The sequence below is a fragment of the Ambystoma mexicanum genome, chromosome 10 (genome assembly GCF_040938575.1).
Source record: "Ambystoma mexicanum isolate Mex_15411 chromosome 10, UKY_AmexF1_1, whole genome shotgun sequence".
Taxonomy (NCBI): Eukaryota; Metazoa; Chordata; class Amphibia; order Caudata; family Ambystomatidae; genus Ambystoma; species Ambystoma mexicanum.
The window spans coordinates 681,180,630-681,201,680 of NC_090932.1; the positions used below are offsets into that span (position 1 = coordinate 681,180,630).

The following is a 21,051-nucleotide window of genomic DNA, read 5'->3' on the forward strand; positions in this document are numbered from 1 at the left end:
TTTCTCCCATAGGATACATAAATGAAAGTGGCCATCTAAACTTAGTGCACTTTGAAAAGTATCTTGCCAAATTGGCAGACGTGAGTATCCATGGTCTACTCTTTTAGATGAACTGTAAAAAGTATGCTAATAAATGATCTGTGGTGGAACGCATGTGCATGCTTTTGTAGCTGCATCTAAATAGAAGATTAATGCATCACTCTCCTTTTATTGCTGATTGAGTTCCTTACTTTAAGTGGTGGCTGGCTTCACTTCTTTGCTCCCACAGACTTCAGGTGAATTGAATTGATATTTTATTCATATCGTGTTCGTACACAAGTGTTTCAGAGGGCGACAAGGCAAGGGAGGGGAACAGGGGCGAACAAAACGATCTTAGTAGGACCAGTGAGATTGAGACCGGGCATGTGCATGGGAAAGGGAAAAGGAGAAAAGTGCATAGAAGTGGAAAGTGCGGAGCAGAAAAGAACATGCCCCGCTTCATCCGTCCATCTGTTAAGGACCATCACTTAGGGTATAGCCCATTGGCTGACGTGACACACCAACCTTCCCTTACACTCTCATCCATGCCAAACAACTTCCTTGAGAGTAGCTCCATGTATTTCTGTAGTGTATGAGAAACAACCACAACTGACAGTACCAGGGCGAAGAAGAGCACAGAAGACTTGAAGATTACTAACCGTGCTAGTACTGGTTCGAGGTGGCCCAGAGAATGCATGAAGATCAATCGTTTCAAGTACAACAAAGAACTTTGACAATCCTCCAGGGCGGGACTGGCAACATTGCATTAGAAGAGAAGGACTGAAGACTTTGTCAAGCCCATCCGGGAAAGTCAGCAGGTGCGAGCGGGAGTCTGCTGACCAGAATGAGCCAATAGTGGAGGAAGCCGGCGAGGTGTTGAGCGAGTTCTGCATGGGTCCAGCTCGAGTGGACCCAAATGTGATTCTGGAAGAGAAAGTTGAGCAGTCCAGGAGAGGGCGGCGCCGCTGTGCTGCTGCAGAAGCAGAGAAGGCAAGGCCGAAGAGACTCGCCCCAGTCCCAAGAAGACCCGGTGAAATCCCAACAAATGTTACTGGAGGTACGAGAGACCCGAAGGGAAGACGGGGGGGGGGGGGGTACAAGAGAGGCAAGCTTGAGAGGCTCTCGGCCGACCCATTAGTAGTCAAACTACTGCGAAGGGCGCACCAAGCATCCAAAGAGAACTTCCTCGTCGCAGTGTCCACAATAAGCCTGTTGACCACCAGAGAAGGGGCTGGGACCCCAAAATAAGTAGATCAATCATCAGAGGAGATCATCGCAGTAGTGCAAGAAGCCCACTGACCACCGGAGAAGTGTCTGGGGCCCTAAGCCAAGTATCTTGAGCATCAGAGGAGAACATTCTCATCGCAGTGGTAGCAGCAAGCCCACTGACCATCAGATAAGGGTCAGTGGTCAGGGTACCCCGACAGAAGTATATTGAGTGTCCAAGGAGAGCATCCTTAGTGGCAGGGAAAAGTCCACTGATGCCCCGAGAAGGACTTGGGACTTTGCCAATACCAGGAGAAGGGGGTCATTCTTCTGGCTCTGAAAGTTGAAGAAACGGAAAATCCTTTTGGATCAAGAGATGACAGGGGAAAGGAGTCATTCCCCCTGCCTTTGGTATGAACTATATTGGAGTGAGTGAACCACTACCAGGAGAACGGAGTCATGCTCCTGGTTCTGAAAGTTAACTGTTGTAAAGAACCCTTTGTTCTCATCCCCCCCGGCATCTTTTTTTGCGACTTTTATGGGAATACTAACCACCTACCAGGAGAAGGGAGTTATTCTCCTGGAGAAGCAACTTTTCTATTGACTTATTCTTTAGTTGTAGTGTAACGCATAGAAGTATGTTGTGACACAGGACGTTGGAGTTTGATTTTGACAGACATTCTGACCATTCATGTTTAGTATTAGTTTAAGGCAAGGAAACCCCTCTTAGAAAATGGAGATAGTGAGGGTTTCTTTTCATAAAAATAAAGGTCTTCGTCAGCCACCATGCAACCTTTGTGTCGGCTTCCTTCTTCGACACCCTTATAGTACACACAGGAATGGTTGAGGAAAGGAAACCAAGGATGTTCGCTTCTCTGAAAAGAGTTGGGTCAAAGGAAATCGGAGTCTTTGAGATGGCTGAGGAATGTTCTCTTAAGTTTGACCTTGGCCGAGTGTCCAAATTCTACTCTGGCACCGTTCTTAGTTGGGCTAAGGCCTTATGACAAATTGTAGTAGTCAGTCACAGTTCCCTAGTGGAAAGAATTCCAGGAATTCTCCAGCTAGCATCGCTCCCAGACAGTAATTGCTTAGATACAAATGATGCAGTTTCTGCCCCATCTTTTCAGGGTCCGTTTTCCAGGCTGCAATCATTGTGGACACCCCCAGCCAAGAGCAGAAGCACACAATTCAAGCTGTTTAATGGCTTCTTGCTCACCACGAGCCTACTACAGGCATTAGCCTTGTTGAAGCCTGCTACACGCTAACCTTTTTGGCTCAGATTTCTCATTGTAAATGAGTTGTCCAAGCTCATATTCACAGGGAGCCCTTCAGTTTCTGATATCTGCTTCTGTGACCCCTACACAAAGAGAGGACACTGGTTAAACTGTGGTACATCCCGCTCCAAATAAATACTTATGACACTAATTTTTGCACATTTATTTTGGGATGATATTCAGCACTCCTTACATGTATAAATTAATTTTATTTTTCGAAGAGTGCATTGCAAAATCATTTTGCCCTAGCCATAATTCTGTCATACTTATGACTTGTGTAAAAAAAAAAAAAAACAATGCAATTCATCTACTTATATATATATATATATATATATATACACTTAATATTTTTATGAATTTATTCATACAGGTTGTAAATGATGAATTTAACAATTAAATTGTAATACGTAGAGATGGTTAAAATAAAATGACCGTGTATTTGAAACTGGAATCCTACCAGAAACTATGACGGAGGCAATTATTACTGTTCTCCTGAAGGGTACTAACGACCCGAATAATTGTGATTCTTATCGGCCCATATTGTTACTTAATGTGCTTGCTAAAATCCTGGGGAAAGTATTGTCAATAAGATTATCCAGGGTAGTGCCGAAACTGGTTCATCCGGATCATTGTGGGTTTGTGGGGGGACGTAACACCACAATTAACTTACATCGCCTCCATCATGTCATGGATCAGGTGAGGCAGTCAATGGGTGATCTGGCACTGGCTTCCCTAGACGCAGTAACGTTGTTTGACTCCCTGGAATGGGATAAGGGATCATGAATACGATTACACAGCAGTACATATACATAATCACGGGAGGTGGCAAGGCTCACAGAAGCAATATACTTAGCCCTGGAACAGACTCACCTGAAGCAAACAGAATGCACAGCACTGCCTGGCTGACCCGGGACTCCTCCTTGGATTCCCCATCAACGCAGTAGAATCTTGTGAAGGTGTGGATAGACCTCCACATATCAGCCCTGTAAATGTCGAGCAGGGGAGCACCAGAGAAACGCTGTTGTTGCTGTGTTGGCTCTAGTGGAATGGGCTCTCAGCCGGCCTGGAAGCTGTCTGTTGGCCAGACGATGGCAATGCATAATACAGCCACAGTGCCACTTTGTTAGAAAAGATTTCATAATTGTATGTCATTTTCCCTCCATGTGTACACCCCCAAACTTTTTGCTGCTGTTTAGACACCTTAGACTGACTTTGCCATAGAAGCACAGCCTTCAACTCCTCTGGGCTTTCTCTCGCTTTTAATGGGGAAACTGACATGCCGTCAGTACTGGGAGACTTTGTTTCCCTTAGTCCTTTTCCAATGTTGCAACTTTTCTGCAATATGTAACAAGTACACAATGTTCCTTACAGTACAGTGTACTTGGGTCTGTAGTTATTTTCCAAAGGCCCTAGATAGTCCTGATGGACTTTTTGTGAGATGTGCAGATGTCATGGACAGGGCTGGTGGCAGCTATCTTTTCGCATAATTTTTAACCCTTTATTGCCATGGTAACCTTGTTAACTGCGTTTGGCACGAATAGGTGGCCTGGCTCCAAAATGGCCACGCCAGAAGGTTCTTTGTCCTGTCCTTTGTCCATCTTGCCCCTTCACCTTCCCCAGGTCGAGTCGACCCGGGTCAGTCTTTATCTGGACATGCAGTTTCCCGCGAAACGCCAAGCTTTTGCTGGCTTCTGCATGCCTTGTGTGTGTGCCTCCAGGATTTGGGCTGGGGTGTCTGTCCCCGATACACATCCTGGGTGCCAGAGAGTCTGGAGTGCTGTGAATGACTGGGACCACTGTGGTCCATGATTGGTCCATGTATGGAGTGCGTCTTTGCGAATAGATCTCCCGTTGGGTCCTCTCCATTTTGGCGTGAAAGGAACTGTGGATAAGAGGAGGCTGAAAACGCCCATACCATATCGATTTCTGGAGTTCTCACTGAACGAAGGATAGGATCCAAGTATCCTGAAACTATGAAGCTGAGTTGAGGAACCGCTGGTGACTCGCTGGAAGGTTTGGCACCCAGAGCCTGCTGTCATCCCGTGGGACCCCTCTGCATCTGGTCATCCAACAAGGTCTGCGAAGATGCTTCGACCCATTGAAATAGTGGGACCAACTATTCTCGGCACCTTCATCAAAACCTGCAAGTAAGCTTTCTTGGAAGTGTCCCTGGCCCAACTAGTGGAGTGACCAGCTTACCCAATGGCTTTGCTCTGTCACCGCCGCCGTTCCGAGGAGGCCCTCGAAACTTGGTATACTGCTATATCTGTGGCCACGGCACCCTCACACCAAATTTCGTACACTTTGCGTTCCCAGGTCTGAAGTGAGACGAGTACACCAGGACCAGAGCATATGCGGTTACCGTGTTGCCCTGCCGCGGCAACAACCTTTGCAAGTGTGCTGCGTTTGTGACCCTCTTGCCCCTGAAGCCTGCTGCAGTGAAACCAGGCCGATCCATGCACCCGGAGCGGAGAAATAGCCACTGTCCATTTGGGAATCCTCACTATCTCAGGAACTGAAAGCCGCAGTCGTCCTTTTTGACGCGTTCAAACCTGCAAGCGAAGTGGACTGAACTGGCGAAGTTTGGGTCCGAGTGCGCCTGGGATCGGTGAGTACTTCCAACACTAACCGGTGACCCCTAGCACCAGGGCCCCTTTTTACGCGCAAGTGGCCCCTGAGGGTCCCTCTCCTTTCCACTGCTAGTGCGAACTAGCAACTCCATCCTGCTCTTTGGAACTGCCTCTGCCTTCAAGTGGAGGTCCTCCCTGAATAGTGGGAACTTGTTCTTCATCGCCTCATCCACCTTTCTGAGCTGCTAGAGACCCCTGAAGAGACCCAGTTTTGCCCATTGGAACAACCGCATGCACTTGCATTGCATGTACTATTGAGCACAAGGCTCCTCTCTTCTTAGGGCTTGGACTGCCTCTTAGGTAGGTGTGTTGCTGATGTCGAAGGGGCCTAAAGACTACCTGCACTGCCTGTTTCCTTCCCATCTAGTTTGTCGACATATTTTGTGCATTTAACCTTTTAGACCCCAATGGTCTTGTTATTTACATTGTATTGATAGTGTTGTGTTGATTTACTTAGTATTGCTGTGATTCTTTTGCTATGGTCTGAGTTACAAAGGCCTTGTAATAAATGTGTCTATATTTTTAATATAACGCCTGTCCGGGAGTAATTTGTAAGTGTCCTTGCTCTGTGTGCTCATTGAGGTCTTTCAGTCACCCTCACCTCTCCTGAGAATTAGTCTTGACCGCCTGCCATAGCTAACTGGATTGGTCTGGCTTGTCCAGAGGTTACCCTGTTCCAAAAAACTAGGCTGGCCTTCTGAACTTCTGCCCACCAGGTCAGAGTTTAGAAATCCATCTTAACACAGTTTGAGACGGAAGCATAAGACAGTGCCTTTCCATGTCCCACGGATACAAAATTGACAAAAAGCGGAGACGTCTTTGGAAAGTCCTTTGTGCGTGCAACATAGAACTTCAGGGCACGCGCAACATCCAGTGAATACAATGCTTTTTCAGCAGGCGAAGAAGGGTTTGTGAAGATTACTTAAATAACCAAAGGTTCATTGAGATGAAAGTCCGACGGAACCTCTGACATGAAGGAAGTATGAGTTTGTAGAACTACTTTAGCGGCGTGGAAGAACAAATATGCAGGCTTGCAGGAGAGGGCCTGTATCTCTCGACCCGCCTGGTAAAGGTGATCGCCACCAGGAAGGCCGTCTTCGTCAACAGAAACTTCAAAGGGGCTTAATGCATTGGTTCAAGCAGTGGGCCCATCAGTTTAGACAGTAACACATTGACCTCCCACTCTGGCGCAAGAGCTTGCCTGCAGTCCGTGTGTAATGGGATATGGCGGCCAGGTGACCAGGGCTCCCCCTTGCGGAGAAGGGACACATTCCCTTGATTCGTCATATACTCTTCCCGCTCATCTATTTGGCTTCCCTTTCTGGACTGATGGGAAAGTGGCTCAGGGAATAAACATTCCCCTGTTCTTCCCCTTTCCAGTTGAAGGCAAGCGTCCCCAACCAGCACGATCCTCCCCGTCATGAGAGACAATGAAGGACTCTCCCAGAATGGGAATAAGGCCAAGACAGAGTGCGGATGAGCGTAAATGGGAGTTTATCAATCAGAATAGGGCATGCAAAGAACTCTGCAAACTCCGAGAGCGCTCTGTCTGACAATAGCAAAGACAGGCGTATATATTTACAAAACACGTCATCAGAACCTACATACTATAAGGGGCACAAGTTCAATGGGATTGGGTGGCGATGACTAGCTATAGGCGCTGCTGCGATGTGGTTGGCCTTGGCTGGAGGACGTCACTGGTCAGCCTCGTGGGTTGGGCTGGGCCTGGCAGGTCAGCTGAGTTCATCCGGGCGGTGTTGTTGTGCCATTGTGGCCAGTGTCAGAGATGAATGTCATTTCCTGACTTATTTGCCCTAGGCCATGCACACCGCAGTCATTCAGTTATTGCAATATTATCTTCTTTAGTAAATCTTTCAATAGGTTATTCTACAGGTTAATGCAACACAGGAGGAATGCACCTTGAGAGGGGTTTGATGGTGATTCATAAGTGCATGGTTACCAGTGTCCTGTTGACCGGTACCATAGGTCGAGGGGCTAAGTCTCAGGGCATGGGACAGGCGGTACATGTCTTTCTGTCTTGTTAGAAGTCGTTATGAATGTGCTGCTGTATATTGCCACAGTATTGGGTGTCCTAATTGTACAGGGGCCATAAGTCTAAGGTGATCCGGTGGGTTGTGGGGTTTCAGAGGGGGCGCCTTTGGATTTGTGTATTCAGGCGGAGGTTTACTGCTGGGCTGTAAATAATGCAGGTGGCGGGCCATGGCCTTGGGTGCTGCAGAGGGGACTACAAATCTTTGAAGCGGCTCCAGCCTAGTTGGGGGAGGTGGAGCAGCGCGGCGCGGGCCTCTGCTCTCTTGTTTGGCAGTCTTCGCAGGGTGTGAGGGGGAATGGCCTTGCACATATTCACAAAGGTATCTTCCTCGTGTGTTGCCGATTTAGGTGAAAACATCATAAACATTCGAACACTATACAATACTCATTTGGATCATTCGAAAACATACATTTTAACTTTGCTAAATGTCTCTCAAATATAGCCAGTCTGAGCACATTATTTGTACACTATGTTTTAACAACTACAACATTTAGTTATATGCATATACATTTGCAGTAAGTGAGGTAGTAGTGAGGTTGGTGGAGCACATAGAAAATGACTCGCCACCGTACGTGACGGTAGTGGCACATAAGGGGCTTAGACATACACACATGACAGGTGCATTCTCGCGCGTCCTTCACATGAGCCCTCTGTATGGTTACATTTGTCTTTCCTTGCACTCTAGCAGCATTAGTTTGGTTATGGCGCGGAACCGTGGGGTGTAAGCTTTTCAATGATACACATAACGAATAGTCCCCCGGAACGCTTTTTATTATTTGCACACAACTGCAGTGGTGTGGGTTCTTCATTGCTAATGTCATGTAAACATGCATTCTACCATGTTTATACATTTTACAGGTTTCCTTAATAGTAGAGGTTTTGTGGAGAAAATGCACGCATTGCAAGTAGTTTTGGTATTAATATTTGGGAACTTTTGCTTTTATCTGAGGACCATTTTACAGTTCTCTTTTTCACCCAGGCTTCGCTGGCTGGGTCATGCTGGGAGCAGTGATACACTGCGGAAGGTGAAATGTTAGTGTTGGCATCTTACACTAGCTCATGTCCGTCTTGTTCGTGGGAACGGGCTCACAGCGGATCTGCCAGGGAGCTGCGGCCACAGGGATAATTGAAACTCTCCGAAGGTGGGGGCCGCGCTACAATGCGCCGAGCTCGCACCAACTTTATTAGACAAAATGGTTTCTGAGGCCTAGCTAATTTCAATACGTTTGGGCAATGTCTTCAGCAGGTGAGCCATCCACCACCTGGGCCCTGGTGGTAAGGAGGGGACGCCCGATGAGCCATGGCCCTCGCCTGGGGAAGGGATGTAGGCAAGGGGGGTCTTTTGGACCAATCCTCCCCTACACAGTGTTCAAATGAAAAACAAATGTTGCAGGTCCAGGAACCACCTCATTACTCTTGCATTGGTGTCTTTTTGCAAACTCATCCAGGACGGGGGAAAATGGTCTGTGATTTACCCAAATTTCTGCCGGTAAAATAGTATTGTAAGTGGGTGACAGGCCATTTGATGGTTAAGGCTTCTAGTTCGACAGTAGCATAGGGCTGTTCCCTGGGAACATATTTCTGCCTTTTGTACAATGTAGGGTGTTCGATTCCCTCGTTTTTGAGAGAGAACCGCTCCTAGTCCAACCTTAGAAGCAGTTTGAAGTAAGAACTCTTTGTTATAGTCTGGTATCTTTGCGACAGTTTTGCTGCAAAGGATGCTCTTGAGGCTGCTTGAAACACTCATGTTTTACCTTTTTACAGATCAGTTTCTGTGGTTGTGCATTTATCACCTTATCGGTTAGGTTGGCGGCGGTACTTGAATAGTTAGGGATGAATCTTCAACAGTAACTTGTTCTATCTCCATCTTTGGGGTAGGTGTTTTTATGACCGCCTTCATCTTTTCAGTTTGTGGTTAAATGGGGGTGTTGCCAACGAAGAAGCCTGGGTATTTTACTGTGGACTGGCCCAGACGGCATTACCAAGGGTTGGCTCAGAGTTCGGCTTTTCTCAGCCGCCGGGTGATTTCAAATAGGTGGTGAAGATATTATGGCCAACTACCACTATGGACCACAATATCGTCTAAGTAAGCCCCACAGAAGGAAGAATAAAGTTTTAGTATTCTGTTAATGAGCTGTTGGAATACGGATGGGGCTCAGTGGCGGCCAAAAGTCTAAACCTTGAATTGAAACAGACCCTGTGGGGTTGAAAAAGCTGTTTTCTCTCAATCATCGGGATTCAGATGTACCTGCCAGTACCCTTTAGTCAGATCTAAAGTCGATATATATTTAGCTGATCCCAATTTCTCAATAAGTACATCAATTCTTGGCATTGGATAATCGAATAATGATATTGAGTTTAGTTTGCTGAAGTCAATGCAAACCAAGATTGATCCGGTTTAACTCAGACTATAGGGGAACACCAGGGACTTTATGGCTCGATTATGTCTGCCCTAAGCAGGTCGTTTATTTCCTGTTCTGTCACTTTTTTTCGGCCTTATGGATTTATAGTTTTCCCGGTCGGTGTCCTAATAAAATTAAAGACATTATTAACTCTTCAATGTTAGTCTGAGAATACCTCAGGAAACTGGTCTAACAAATCTTGAACGTTGGCCTGTTGGGAGGGTGACAGTTCTGTAAAGATAAAGGTATTTTCCTTAGGGGAATTGTTTAGGAGGGCTGCCATAGTAACAGTAGTTCTCACTAGGGTCCATTGCCCACTCCTTAAGCAAGTTTGTGACAGACCTGTGTTTTCTGACGCCAGTCGGGTTGTGCTACGAGAGTTTAGAGGACATTTCTGTTCCAGGACTTTATAGGGCACGTACCATTGTGAAATCATTTTATTTTCTGGGGTGAGTAAGACTACAAATACGGACTATCCAACGGAGAAGGTGCGGGTGACTGCCCATCTATTATAGGCAGCCTGTTGTTCCCTGTGCCTGGCCTAGATGTTTCTTTACAATTTCTTGCACTGCTTGCAAATGCAACTTTTTGTTGAACAACTTTATTACTACAAGGCAGACAGATAACTTCAGGGCGCGCGCAACATCCAGTGAATACAGTGCTTTTTCAGCAGGCGAAGAAGGATTCGTGAACATTACTTACATAACTGAAGGTTCATTGAGATGAAAGTCCGACCGAACCTCTGACATGAAGGAAGTATGTGTTTCTAGAACTACTTTAGCGGCGTGGAAGAACAAATACGCAGGCTTGCAGGAGAGGGCCTGTATCTCTCGACCCGCCTGGTAAAGGTGATCGCCACCAGGAAGGCCATCTTCAACAACAGAAAATTCAAATGGACTTAAGGCATTGGTTCAAGCAGTGGGCCCATCAGTTTAGACAGTAACACATTGACCTCCCACGCTGGCGGAGGAGCTTGCCTGCTGTCCGTGTGTAATGGGATATGGCGGCCAGGTGGACCTTGATAGCGGCGTGGGCAAGGCCAGCCTTGTCCATTGAGAGCAGGTACGGTAGAAGCTGCAGAGCAGTCACGCGCAGCAATTAAATCTTCTTCGGTCGGCACTACACTGTAAAGTGCTTCTACTTGTACTTGTAGCAAGCCAATGTAGATGGGGCCCTGGCTTTAGCTAGGACTTTCTTGCATTTCAAAGGCAGCAGAAAGTGTCCAAATTCTAAGGCTGTAAGAGCCAGGCGGTGTGGCTCAGATGCTGGGCTATGGGCCACTTCCGTCGCTGGAGAGATCGGGAAGTGGAAGTAGTTTGATGGCCGGGACCACCGACAGATGGAGAAGGTCCGAGTACCAGATCTGCCTGGCCTACGCCAATGCAATGAAGACATCTCCAGCAGGCACTTGATGGCCCGGATTGTCGCCACGAAAGCTGTCAACAGCCACTGAATCTTTCCCAGGATGTCATTCACCCTTTCTTCCGAGAGAGTGTCCAGGCAAGAGACTGTTGAGTTGGGCACCCAGGAACAGCGCGTTTTGTGATAGTACTACGCAGGGCTTAGAATAGTTGATTGAGAATCCGAGCGAGGTTGGTCTCTGCAGGGTTGGGTTGCCAGCACACGGGAGCACGACCGGAGGAGTCAATCATCCAGGTAAGGTTAAATGTAGATTCATTTCCGGCAAAAAAATGCGCTGCCACTGGTGCCAGGTATTTGATGAAAACTCTTGGGGCTGATTTAATGCCAAAGGGCAAGGCCTTGAACTGGTAATGTCACCTCTGAATGTCAAACCATAGAAACTTCCAGTGTTTGCAATGAATGAGGATGTGGAAGTAGGCATCTTCCAGGTCGAGGGTCACCAGGAAATCCACTTTCTCCAGTACATGCCGCAACGTGACCATCCTGAACATTTGGGGTTTGAGGAACTTTTTGAGGCGCTGCAGGTCTGAATCGGGCGCCACCCACCGACCACTTCTGTACCTGAAAGTATCTGCAGTACACTCAGGAGCCCCAGAGGTGCTGAGGGACCGGTTCTATTGCTCCTTTGCCTAACATGGCTTTAACCTCCTTGAGCAGCTGAGTCAGGTGCAGTTCTTGTCTCATGACAGGAGGAAATGTGTAGGCATCTGTCCTGGAATTCAAAACATGCCACTACTGAAGGACATTCAGCACCCATTTTTCCATGGAGATCTTTTGTCACTGATCGACAAAGTTTGATAGTCACCCTCCCACTGGGTTGCAGAAGTGGGGGCACGGGTCCTGAGCCTGTTCAGGCCTGGCATCTGCATCGTGGATGGGGGGGTGACAATGCTGGAAGCCACTACCATAGGCCTGGGCTCATCGCCTAAAAGCCTCATGGGTGGTAGAACAGGAGTGCTGATGATAGGGGTGATGAAACTTTGTATACCTGGAGACTCTCCCCTTAGAGGAACGAAAGGAGGACTTCTTCTGAAGGATGCCCAGAGAACGCGCAGTATCGGTGTCAGTCTTTATGGCCTAAAGATTTTCATGGACCGCCTTGCCAACGAGGTTGTTGCCATCGAAAGGGCATATCGACTACCTTGTTCTGCACATCTGTGCAGAAGTTAGTGGCTTTGCACCAACCCTGGCGACGGAGGGCCAAACAATTCCCCATCTTGCGAATGACAGTCGGCCATGTCGAGAGCGACAGTGATGGCCTGGTCGGAAGCCACCTCCCCCTCCTGGAACAGGGCCAAGGCTTCGGCCTTCTAAGATGTGCCCCAACTTATACCATAACTCTGTCGTACCTTGACAGGATGTTGGGCATTGGCGGCCTTGGTTGTTGGAGCTGCTGTAGTGATGGTGTGCTTTCCTGCAGCATCTGGCTTCTTACACTCCTGGTCCGGAGGAACCATGGATGAAGAAGAGGGGTTGGAAGACATCTTTCTAGCAGCGGTCGAGACCACCAAGTCTGGCAAGGCTAGGACATGAGGCACCTAGGTGCTGAGTCTGGAACCTGACATTTCTTCTCCAGCCGGTCACGCTTAGCAGGAGTGGTATGAAGAGCTTTCATGACCGCTAAGCCGACCTCCCATATGTCATCCAACAAGGGGACCGATAGGATCGTCCTCTTGGAGGACTCCCGTCACTCAAAAAGGAAACCCTCTTTGGCAGCCTTTGATATTCTTGAGTGGAAATAACCAATCTTGTCTGGAAGAGAGGCCCTGGCGGTCGCAACAACATCATGGGGTTCCTCAGCCACGGGAACATAGTCGTCGAACTGATTGGTGTGCATACCTGTTGTGACAGTGTCTGTGTCAGTCTGAGCTGGTTCCTCTGCCACAGGGGGTAGTGCCACTGGCATTGGCTGAGGAGTCATAGGGGCCTTAGGAGGCTGTGTTGGTTGAGCCTGAGGACGCCTCAGAGGTTTTCTTGCCAGAGCAGGGGCAGGAGCAGTGGTAGGACGCTGCAGGATTTCAGCCACCAGTGTGTGTAAGGTGGTCAGTATGTCCAAGGGCATGTACCTCTGTGCAGGAGCAAGGCTGTTAGGACTGATTTTCTATTCTCTGGCATGGTGGACAGATGTATAGAAGGCCAACCTAAATTGTGACAGACCACTCTAGGAGCTGTAGCCAAACCAGCTGAAAGTAGCAAGGCGAGTGGTCTAGGCCAAGTCTCAAGAGGTGGTGAACTTGTAAGGGGTCCACAATGAGTACACAGAGTGAAGCGGTCATGGAGCACACGTAGACCAACATGTATACAAATACTTCTTTACTTATGGCCAAATAACAGTGAAAAATGACCGTGTTGGAAGCGTCCTTGGTGTGTAGGTGCAGCTTGACACTGCGTGTAGGACCTGTTTGTTACTTTCATCTAAGGATCTCTATCCACTCGCCATTGTTGTTGCGGCGTCTCACATTTCGTGTATCCCATACTCCAGTGTATACCCACATTAAGCCGCTTTGAGCCACTAGGGCCGGAGGTGACCCCCCCCCCGCCCCCACACCTGCCAGTGTTCCCCTTCAGTGCTTGTGCAGTGCCTGTCGCGAACATGAGACGCTCAGAAGTTTGGCATTGGTGGCATATAAACAGTTGGCAACCTGGTGGGCAGAGCAGGAGGGAGAGCATACTTTGGGTCCCTTCATTTATTTTATTTTGCTCCCATCTTCTTTGGTGCTCAGGAGTGAATATACATAAGGCATATAAGAAGGTAGTGTCTTTATGCCACTTTAGCTAGTAGAAGTTTTGTAACTAGGTGCTTGGTGTTCAATGTGTAGCATGCTGCGTGTTGAGGCAGCACTATTGAACCTTGCAGATGGCAAGTGCTCGTGGTGACCAGCGGGCTCCCCAGCTTCTTCTCTTCAATCGTTGAGGGGAGAGCTGCCTTCTTGACTATTTGACTTTGCCTGAAACAGCATTCTTTGAAGCCAGTGGAACTGCTCTGTAATCAGACGGTCGGTGGCTGCAGGCCTAGTCCCTTGTGCTGACCGCCCTTTCTGACTTGGTTTTTGAATCTGCTCCAATTACCATCGACTCTATTTATTCAGAGCCTATGTTACAGTTTGGCAATTGGAGAGTCGGTGACTGTGGGCAAGGGCCTTTGAGCCGACCATTGGTATCTTTTTGGAACTGCTTAATCTATAATTGGAATTACTTGTGATTCATATACTGGTATTTGCAGGACTTGGAGCCTTGAGCAATATACGAGAATTGTGTATTGCGTGATCTGTACCGTATGGACAATTACGTAATGGATAAATGCTAAACGTACAAATCAATTAGAAAATTGAGGCGAGTGTGGCTCATGAGTTTTTGCCGTGGTCCAGTGGGGATTCTCTGGGGGAGCGCCAGTAAACTGAGTTGTATTTTGCATTTTGAAAATCGGATCACATCGCAATTGATAAGCAAAGATTGAAAATCCTTGGTCACGTTGAAACGCTGAGTATTAGCCCCATTGGGATGCTCTTCTGCTAGGCATTGGAGGTAGCCTGTTGGACCACGATGGTGGGAGATTGGGCTCCCGCTCTTACTTAACACATTTTTTATTGCACTTCAGCACTCCAATCATTGGTCAGACAGACCTCTAACCGGGATTACGCGCCAACTGAATCAAAAAAATTAAGCAAGGGAATGTTCGCGAATACGGCTTATGCAGTGCTACTGCCCATAGCAGAAGCGAGCCAAATGCCAAAGATGGCAAAAAGAAAAAAGTGGCAAAGACAACAGGTACCCAACCTGTAATCACTTCCTTCCTTGAAGTTGTTGCCGGCTTCTGACTCCTCTCCCTCTCACTCCTTAGTCACTAACTCATCACCTGTAATCGACAATAACAATTTGCTGCTGAAAATGTGCATAAGGCTTAGATGCAACTCTTTTGTAAAATGTAAACAGACGTATCCAGGTATATGAGGTATTTGACAACCTTATAGGCACAAACCTTTTTGCCACTCATGACTTTTCTAAAATGATACCCCCCTCGCAACTGTCAGACTCCTTTTTGAGTGATACAGACAGTGATGAAGAAACATATTCCTCAGCACCAAGAGCCGCACACATGAACACTGATGCCAAATTGACATCAAAGCTAAATGCATTCACTTCCAGTATCAAGCTGTAATGGCACTGTTTGCAACTATTTTTTATTTATTTTTTGTGTATGGTTTTATTGAAACTTTACAAAAAAAAGTAAAAAACAGTAATAGGAATTTACAATACATAGAAGTAATTCATATACAATAAATGTATTGCCAGGCAATGTAAGCATTAAAATTAAAGCCATATAACAGTCGTCATATGAAGTTGGAATAATAGCAGATATTGGCTAGAGAGGCCTATTACACAGCCACAATAGTGGCTGTGTAGTTATGGTTAAGTTGCTGTTTCCATAGGAAGAGCACTTTTTGGGTGGCTTACAACTCCGCTCCACTTGGACGATTCCTCACCAAACTTTGCAAAAAAAGTATATGGCCCACTCTGAATTGTTTTGCATAGTTTGGAGATGTTTGGTCCAGGGGGGGGCAAAGTTATAGGGAGGGGTCCCAAAACGTCTTTTTTTCCCCATAGACTGAATGGGGGAAAACTTTGCGCACGGCTACAGGCCAAACCGCTGGACGGATTTACACCAAATTTGCAGCAGTGACAGGGGCTTGGTCGCGAAAGCGTGTTTTAGTACATTTTGTGACAATCCATCCAGTAGTTCCCTTAAAAAGATCAAAAGTATGTCTCTAAAAATGAGTGATATCTATGTCTGCTTCGGCGGTCACACTTCCCTGTTCGCTCAGTGGAGAAGATTGCAATTGGCTATTCCCTGGCGTGCTGCCCGCGACCATGTTGCGCTTTCACCGATTACTTGTGGCACAGTGTGAAGTGCGTCTTAATGTTTCGATACGTCCGCCATGTTTACTTCATTTTCTGTTGAACGCGGACATCGCCGCTAACATACCTAAATGAAGAAGACACCAATGCACTTGTTACACTTATGGAACACTGTTTCGAGAGGTGAGCGTTAATGAGACGTGTTAGTAGAAAGTCAAACATTGCAGTATTCTTGTTAGCGCTGTCATACGGTACAGTGAAACGTGCTACTCATTGTACGAAATTAACTTACTGCGTCCATTTTACAATATATAAACAACATTACTGCAGTCAGGCTGGCGTCCTACTGTTTGAAATCTAAGGCAGCCTCCTGCACTATTTCGTACACACAGCACATCAGCACATGTACAGGAGTAGCGGTTCTCATGAATAGCCGCTGATATGTTGTTGCAAAATGATAATGTATTTGTATTTGCATTTGAAGTGAAGGCCACTTCATTTTCTGTTTTCAATACGAGCTCAGTACGGCCGCATATTTGTCGACACTGTTAGGGAGAATTCTCTCTTTAGGCTGAATTTCCTAACCTAGTGAGTCCCCCAGCAGCTTTGCTGGATTTCTGGAGTTTGTTTTTTTCTCCTGCCAAGAGTGAGACTTTCTGCCACTCTTGGACATGATTTATGGTGTTCCTTTGACTGTGTTTTATGGGCTATGGGGTCCTTTACTCCATAGGGTCTCATGTGTTTTTACTATGTGTGTTACACAGCACCCTCCGTGCAGTGACACAGGGGTGTCATAGTGACACCCCACCATAGACTCCATACCCTAGGACTGACTACTGTCTCCCAGGGCATGTAAAGTCACCATTGGCTTTACTAGTCCCAAATTATTAACAGAAACCGGTACAAACCATCATATTGTGGACGTACTGGTTGGGGCAATTCGATTGCCCCGTGGTCTGTTAGTCAAGGGGGCACGTCTCCGTCCCCCCTGATCGAGTTTTGGCTGGTGGCAGTGGATACTACTTTTTATATTCTACCTCAAATATATCCCTATGGGATTTTCCCATTGTTCGAGGCTACCAACTTTAATTATTTAATTCTAATAGCCTCAAACATACCGCCAGTTTATTTAATATTAATTCGCCGGTTGGTATTTTTTGCCAGGACTCGATTCTATAATGGCGTTTGTGTTCTCTTCTGTGACTCCAACCCAAGTCGAGCCCTTTGTTCCACTTTTTGTCGAGCTTCTCCACAGAAGCCTCCAAAAGTGGTGCCACTCTGTTTGGGTACCACAGGGGGTGTGGGAGGGGGCTTAGGCACCCTGGACTGAGTTACCTTGGTAACTCAAGTCGCACTCTTGTGTGATTGGCCCACCACTTAGCATGTTTGATTGACAGCTAGGCTGAGTAAATGGGGGTGTGCTGCATAAAAGCAGGGCTTTGGGGACTGGAACTTCAGAAGTCGCCACAAGACCTGAGAATCCGACGAGGGAGAAGCTGAGCCGACCTGCTACGACGACACCACCAGTGGAGCCCTGTGGAACCGACTCACCACTTCCAAAGCCCCATTTATTTTCAGACAGCGGTGAGCGCTTAACGCAGATGGCACTCTAATAATTCGTTTTGAAAGGGAGAGAAAAGCAAAGTATAATTTGAAACAGATCGCAACACTTTCACAAGAACACAACAAGAGAGGAAGGCAACGTAAAACCGTGAAGTTAGAGTTCAGAAGGGCGGATCCACTTTAAGAGGATCAGAACGAAATGTGTCCAAGGTCACACGGTTGAAGTGCACAAAAGTCTTGCAACGGTTCAGAAAGAGTTGGACCAAAGGAAGGGACCAGTTAGAGGGTCACGGCGGCCAGCCCAGTCCAGAAGGTGAAGGGGTTATTATTACCTTTTTAGCAATCTTTAGAAAGGGAGGCCTGGCGGACACGGTACCTTTAAAGTGGTGAGACTACTCCAGCGGGGGCAGTTGTTCCATGCAGCGGATGCAAGTTGGTGCTTCGTCCGGGGGAAGAGAGGATCTCGTCGGGGAGGAAGACAGGAGTCCGTTGCACTGCCAGGGAAGAAACCAGCCGCGGAGTTGTCAGGTAAAAGGAGCGGTCCTTTTATTCGCGGTCCAGTGGTAAGTGGCTGTCCGGTTGCAGGGGGGCTTGGCACGGGCAATTCGACCACAAGACGTCCTGGGATGCGAGGAAAAGGTAAACTGGTTGTGCCCACCAGTCGGGGGAAGAAGCCTCTCCAGCCGGGAGATCTTCTCTGTCGTCGGGAAGTGGTGAGTCAGTTCTGCAGGGCTCCACCGGTGGTGTCGTCGTGGCAGGTCGGCTCAGCTTCTCCCTTGTCGGATTCTCGGGTCCTGTGGCGACTTCTGAAGTTCCAGTCCCCAAAGCCCTGCTTTTATGCAGCACACCCCCATTCACTCAGCCTATCTGTCAATCAAACATGCTAAGTGGTGAGCCGGCCGGCTCACCACTTGGGCCAATGACACGAGACTGCGACTTGAGTTACCAAGGTAACTTAGTCCAAGGTGCCTAAACCCCCTCCCACACCCCCTGTGGTACCCAGACAGAGTGGCACCACTTTTGGAGGCTTCTGTGGAGAAGCCCGCCAAAAGTGGAACAAAGGGCTCGACTTGGGTTGGAGTCACAGAAGAGAACACAAACGCCATTTTAGAATCGAGTCCTGGCAAAAAATACCAACCTGCGAATTAATATTAAATAAATAAACCGGCGGTATGTTCGAGGCTATGAGAATTAAATAATTAAAGTTGGTAGCCTCGAACAATGGGAAAATCCCATAGGGATATATTCGCGGTCGAATATAAAAAGTAGTATCCACTGCCACCAGCCAAAACTCGATCAGGGGGGACGGAGACGTGCCCCCTCGACTAACAGACCCCGGGGCAATCGAATTGCCCCGACCAGTAATTCCACAATATGATGGTTTGTACCGGTTTCTGTTAATAATTTGGGACTAGTAAAGCCAATGGTAACTTTACATGCCCTGGGAGACAGTAGTCAGTCCCAGGGTATGGAGTCTATGGTTGGGTGTCACTATGACACCCCTGTGTCACTGCACGGAGGGTGCTGTGTAACACACATAGTAAAAACACATTAACAGTCAAATGAACACCATAAATCATGTCCAAGAGTGGGAGAAAAAGTGTCTCACTCTTGGCAGGAGAAAAAAAACAAACTCCAGAAATCCAGCAAAGCTGCTGGGGGACTCACTAGGTTTGGAAATTCAGCCTAAAGAGAGAATTCTCCCTAACATCCGCCAGTCCTCCCTTTCTAAAGATTGCTACAAGGTAATAATAATCCCTTAACCTTCTGGACTGGGCTGGCTGCCTTGATCATCTAACTGGTCCCTTTCTTTTGGTCCAACTCTTTCTGAACTTTTTCAAGACTTTTGTGCACTCCAACCGTGTGACCTTGAACACATTCCGTTCTGATCCTCTTAAAGTGGATCCGGCCTTCTGAACTCTAACTTCACAATTTTACCTTGCCTTCCTCTCTTGTTGTGTTCTTGTGAAAGCGTTGGGATCTGTTTCAAATTATACTCTGCTTTTCTCTCCCTTTTTAAAACGAAGTATTAGAGTGCCATCTGCGTTAAGCGCTCACTGCTGTCTGAAAATAAGTGGGGCTTTACTTAAGACTTGCCTAATATTCTTTTAAGGGAGTGTATATCTTTTAGTGACCGTGTTTTTGAACTGCTTAACATTAGTGCCTGTGTGTTTTACTAGATGTGGTTTTAAATAAATAATTATATCTCTTTTACACCAAGCTCTGGTCAGTGTTTACTTGTTCTACTGTGTTCTTTTGACCTATTGTGAATACTCTGTATACTGCCTAACTCTTCTTGAGGGAAATCTGACTGCTCAGCCACAGCTACCAAGTGAATCTGTGTGGTACAGACTGCTACCAAGTGGGTTTACGGCCAATCGCCTGTAGTCTTAAATCTTTTGCAGTGGTCCCAGAGGGAACTGCACAGGTTTCTGCCTAACAGACACCGGTCAGTTGTTTTTTAACCTTGAGGTACAGGGAAAGAGCAGAAAGAATGCAGGGAGTAACAGTTAGAAAAACATATTGTTTGATAAGGTTATGCTTCAAAAACGTATGCATCGACCATGAAATATTAGTTCCCGAAGAGGCACTCTTCCACATACACTACTGTCTGACTGCAGCTAACGAAATGGAGGCGGTCCACATCATGTAAGTGTATTTTTCCCACCTATATACCGAATTGACATCAAATTTTTGCTTTGGGAAAAAAAAAATGTCTTAATAAATGACAAGGTTTATGTGCCGTTGCGTTTCTTTTCCCCCATTATGGAAATTGCACATTGTCGCCGTTTGTAGGTTGCCACTACATTTCCCCAAATTAAATTAATATTTAGTTAAAAAAAGTATGTATTACAACTTTGTTTTGTACAGAGTTTGCGTATTGATACACGTTTTATTTCCCCTTTTTCCGCTTAGCTATTTCCAAACAAAAATGTTATTAATAATAAAGACGTTCCAGCGTTGAAGACAAAAAATCCTCTTTTTTGGTACCACTGGTTACTACTGTAAAATTTTGATTGCTAATGGCATTCATCCCCCATTTTTGGGGCAGGAATGGGGGTTAATGATCCAGAGATGTTGGTATGCACTCTTGCTTCTATTGTGCTGCAAACTTGCCCTGTGGAACTCCACAGAAATTTTGCAGTTACAAGTTCCTACAAGAATATATAATGTACTTCCGCACTTTCAACCAGACACACATGTTATTGTGAAGTGTGTATGAGTTTTCGAACACGCCCCCATGCTGTGCGCCAGCATATGATAATGTGGAATTCTTCGGAAGGTGAGCAGTTAATTCAAATGTTCCTTTACAGTATGCTTATGTGTTACTATTAGAACCCTGATAAATGCAGTAGAAAAATGTTGTTAAAGTAATGTTATGATTCAATTACACTAATAAAAACATATGGAATTAAGTGAAAAAAACTTTGTTAAAGGGACCTTATGGTTACGTTGCCCTACCAAAAACCTGTGCACTTCACTAAAAAATGTTTTCCAGCCTGCCATTACGGTTCACATTACAACCTAAAAACCCCTGAAATTCGCCAGTTATGGTAGGATAAGCACCCGCTCCTGCCATTAGCACTGTGCACTGCTACCACTACCACTCAGAACATGAAAGATGC

General features: G+C 46.7%; 1 protein-coding gene across 2 annotated transcripts in view; it reads left to right on the forward strand.

The window, feature by feature from the left end:
- The window catches only part of XRN1 (5'-3' exoribonuclease 1), a 2,611,979-nt gene that overhangs the window by 451,836 nt on the left and 2,139,092 nt on the right, over positions 1 to 21,051 (forward strand). For both annotated transcript variants that reach the window (XM_069618274.1, XM_069618273.1), the window contains exon 9: positions 13 to 80. In XM_069618274.1, the coding sequence (XP_069474375.1) occupies positions 13 to 80 (68 nt within the window). The remainder of the gene's footprint in view (positions 1 to 12; positions 81 to 21,051) is intronic.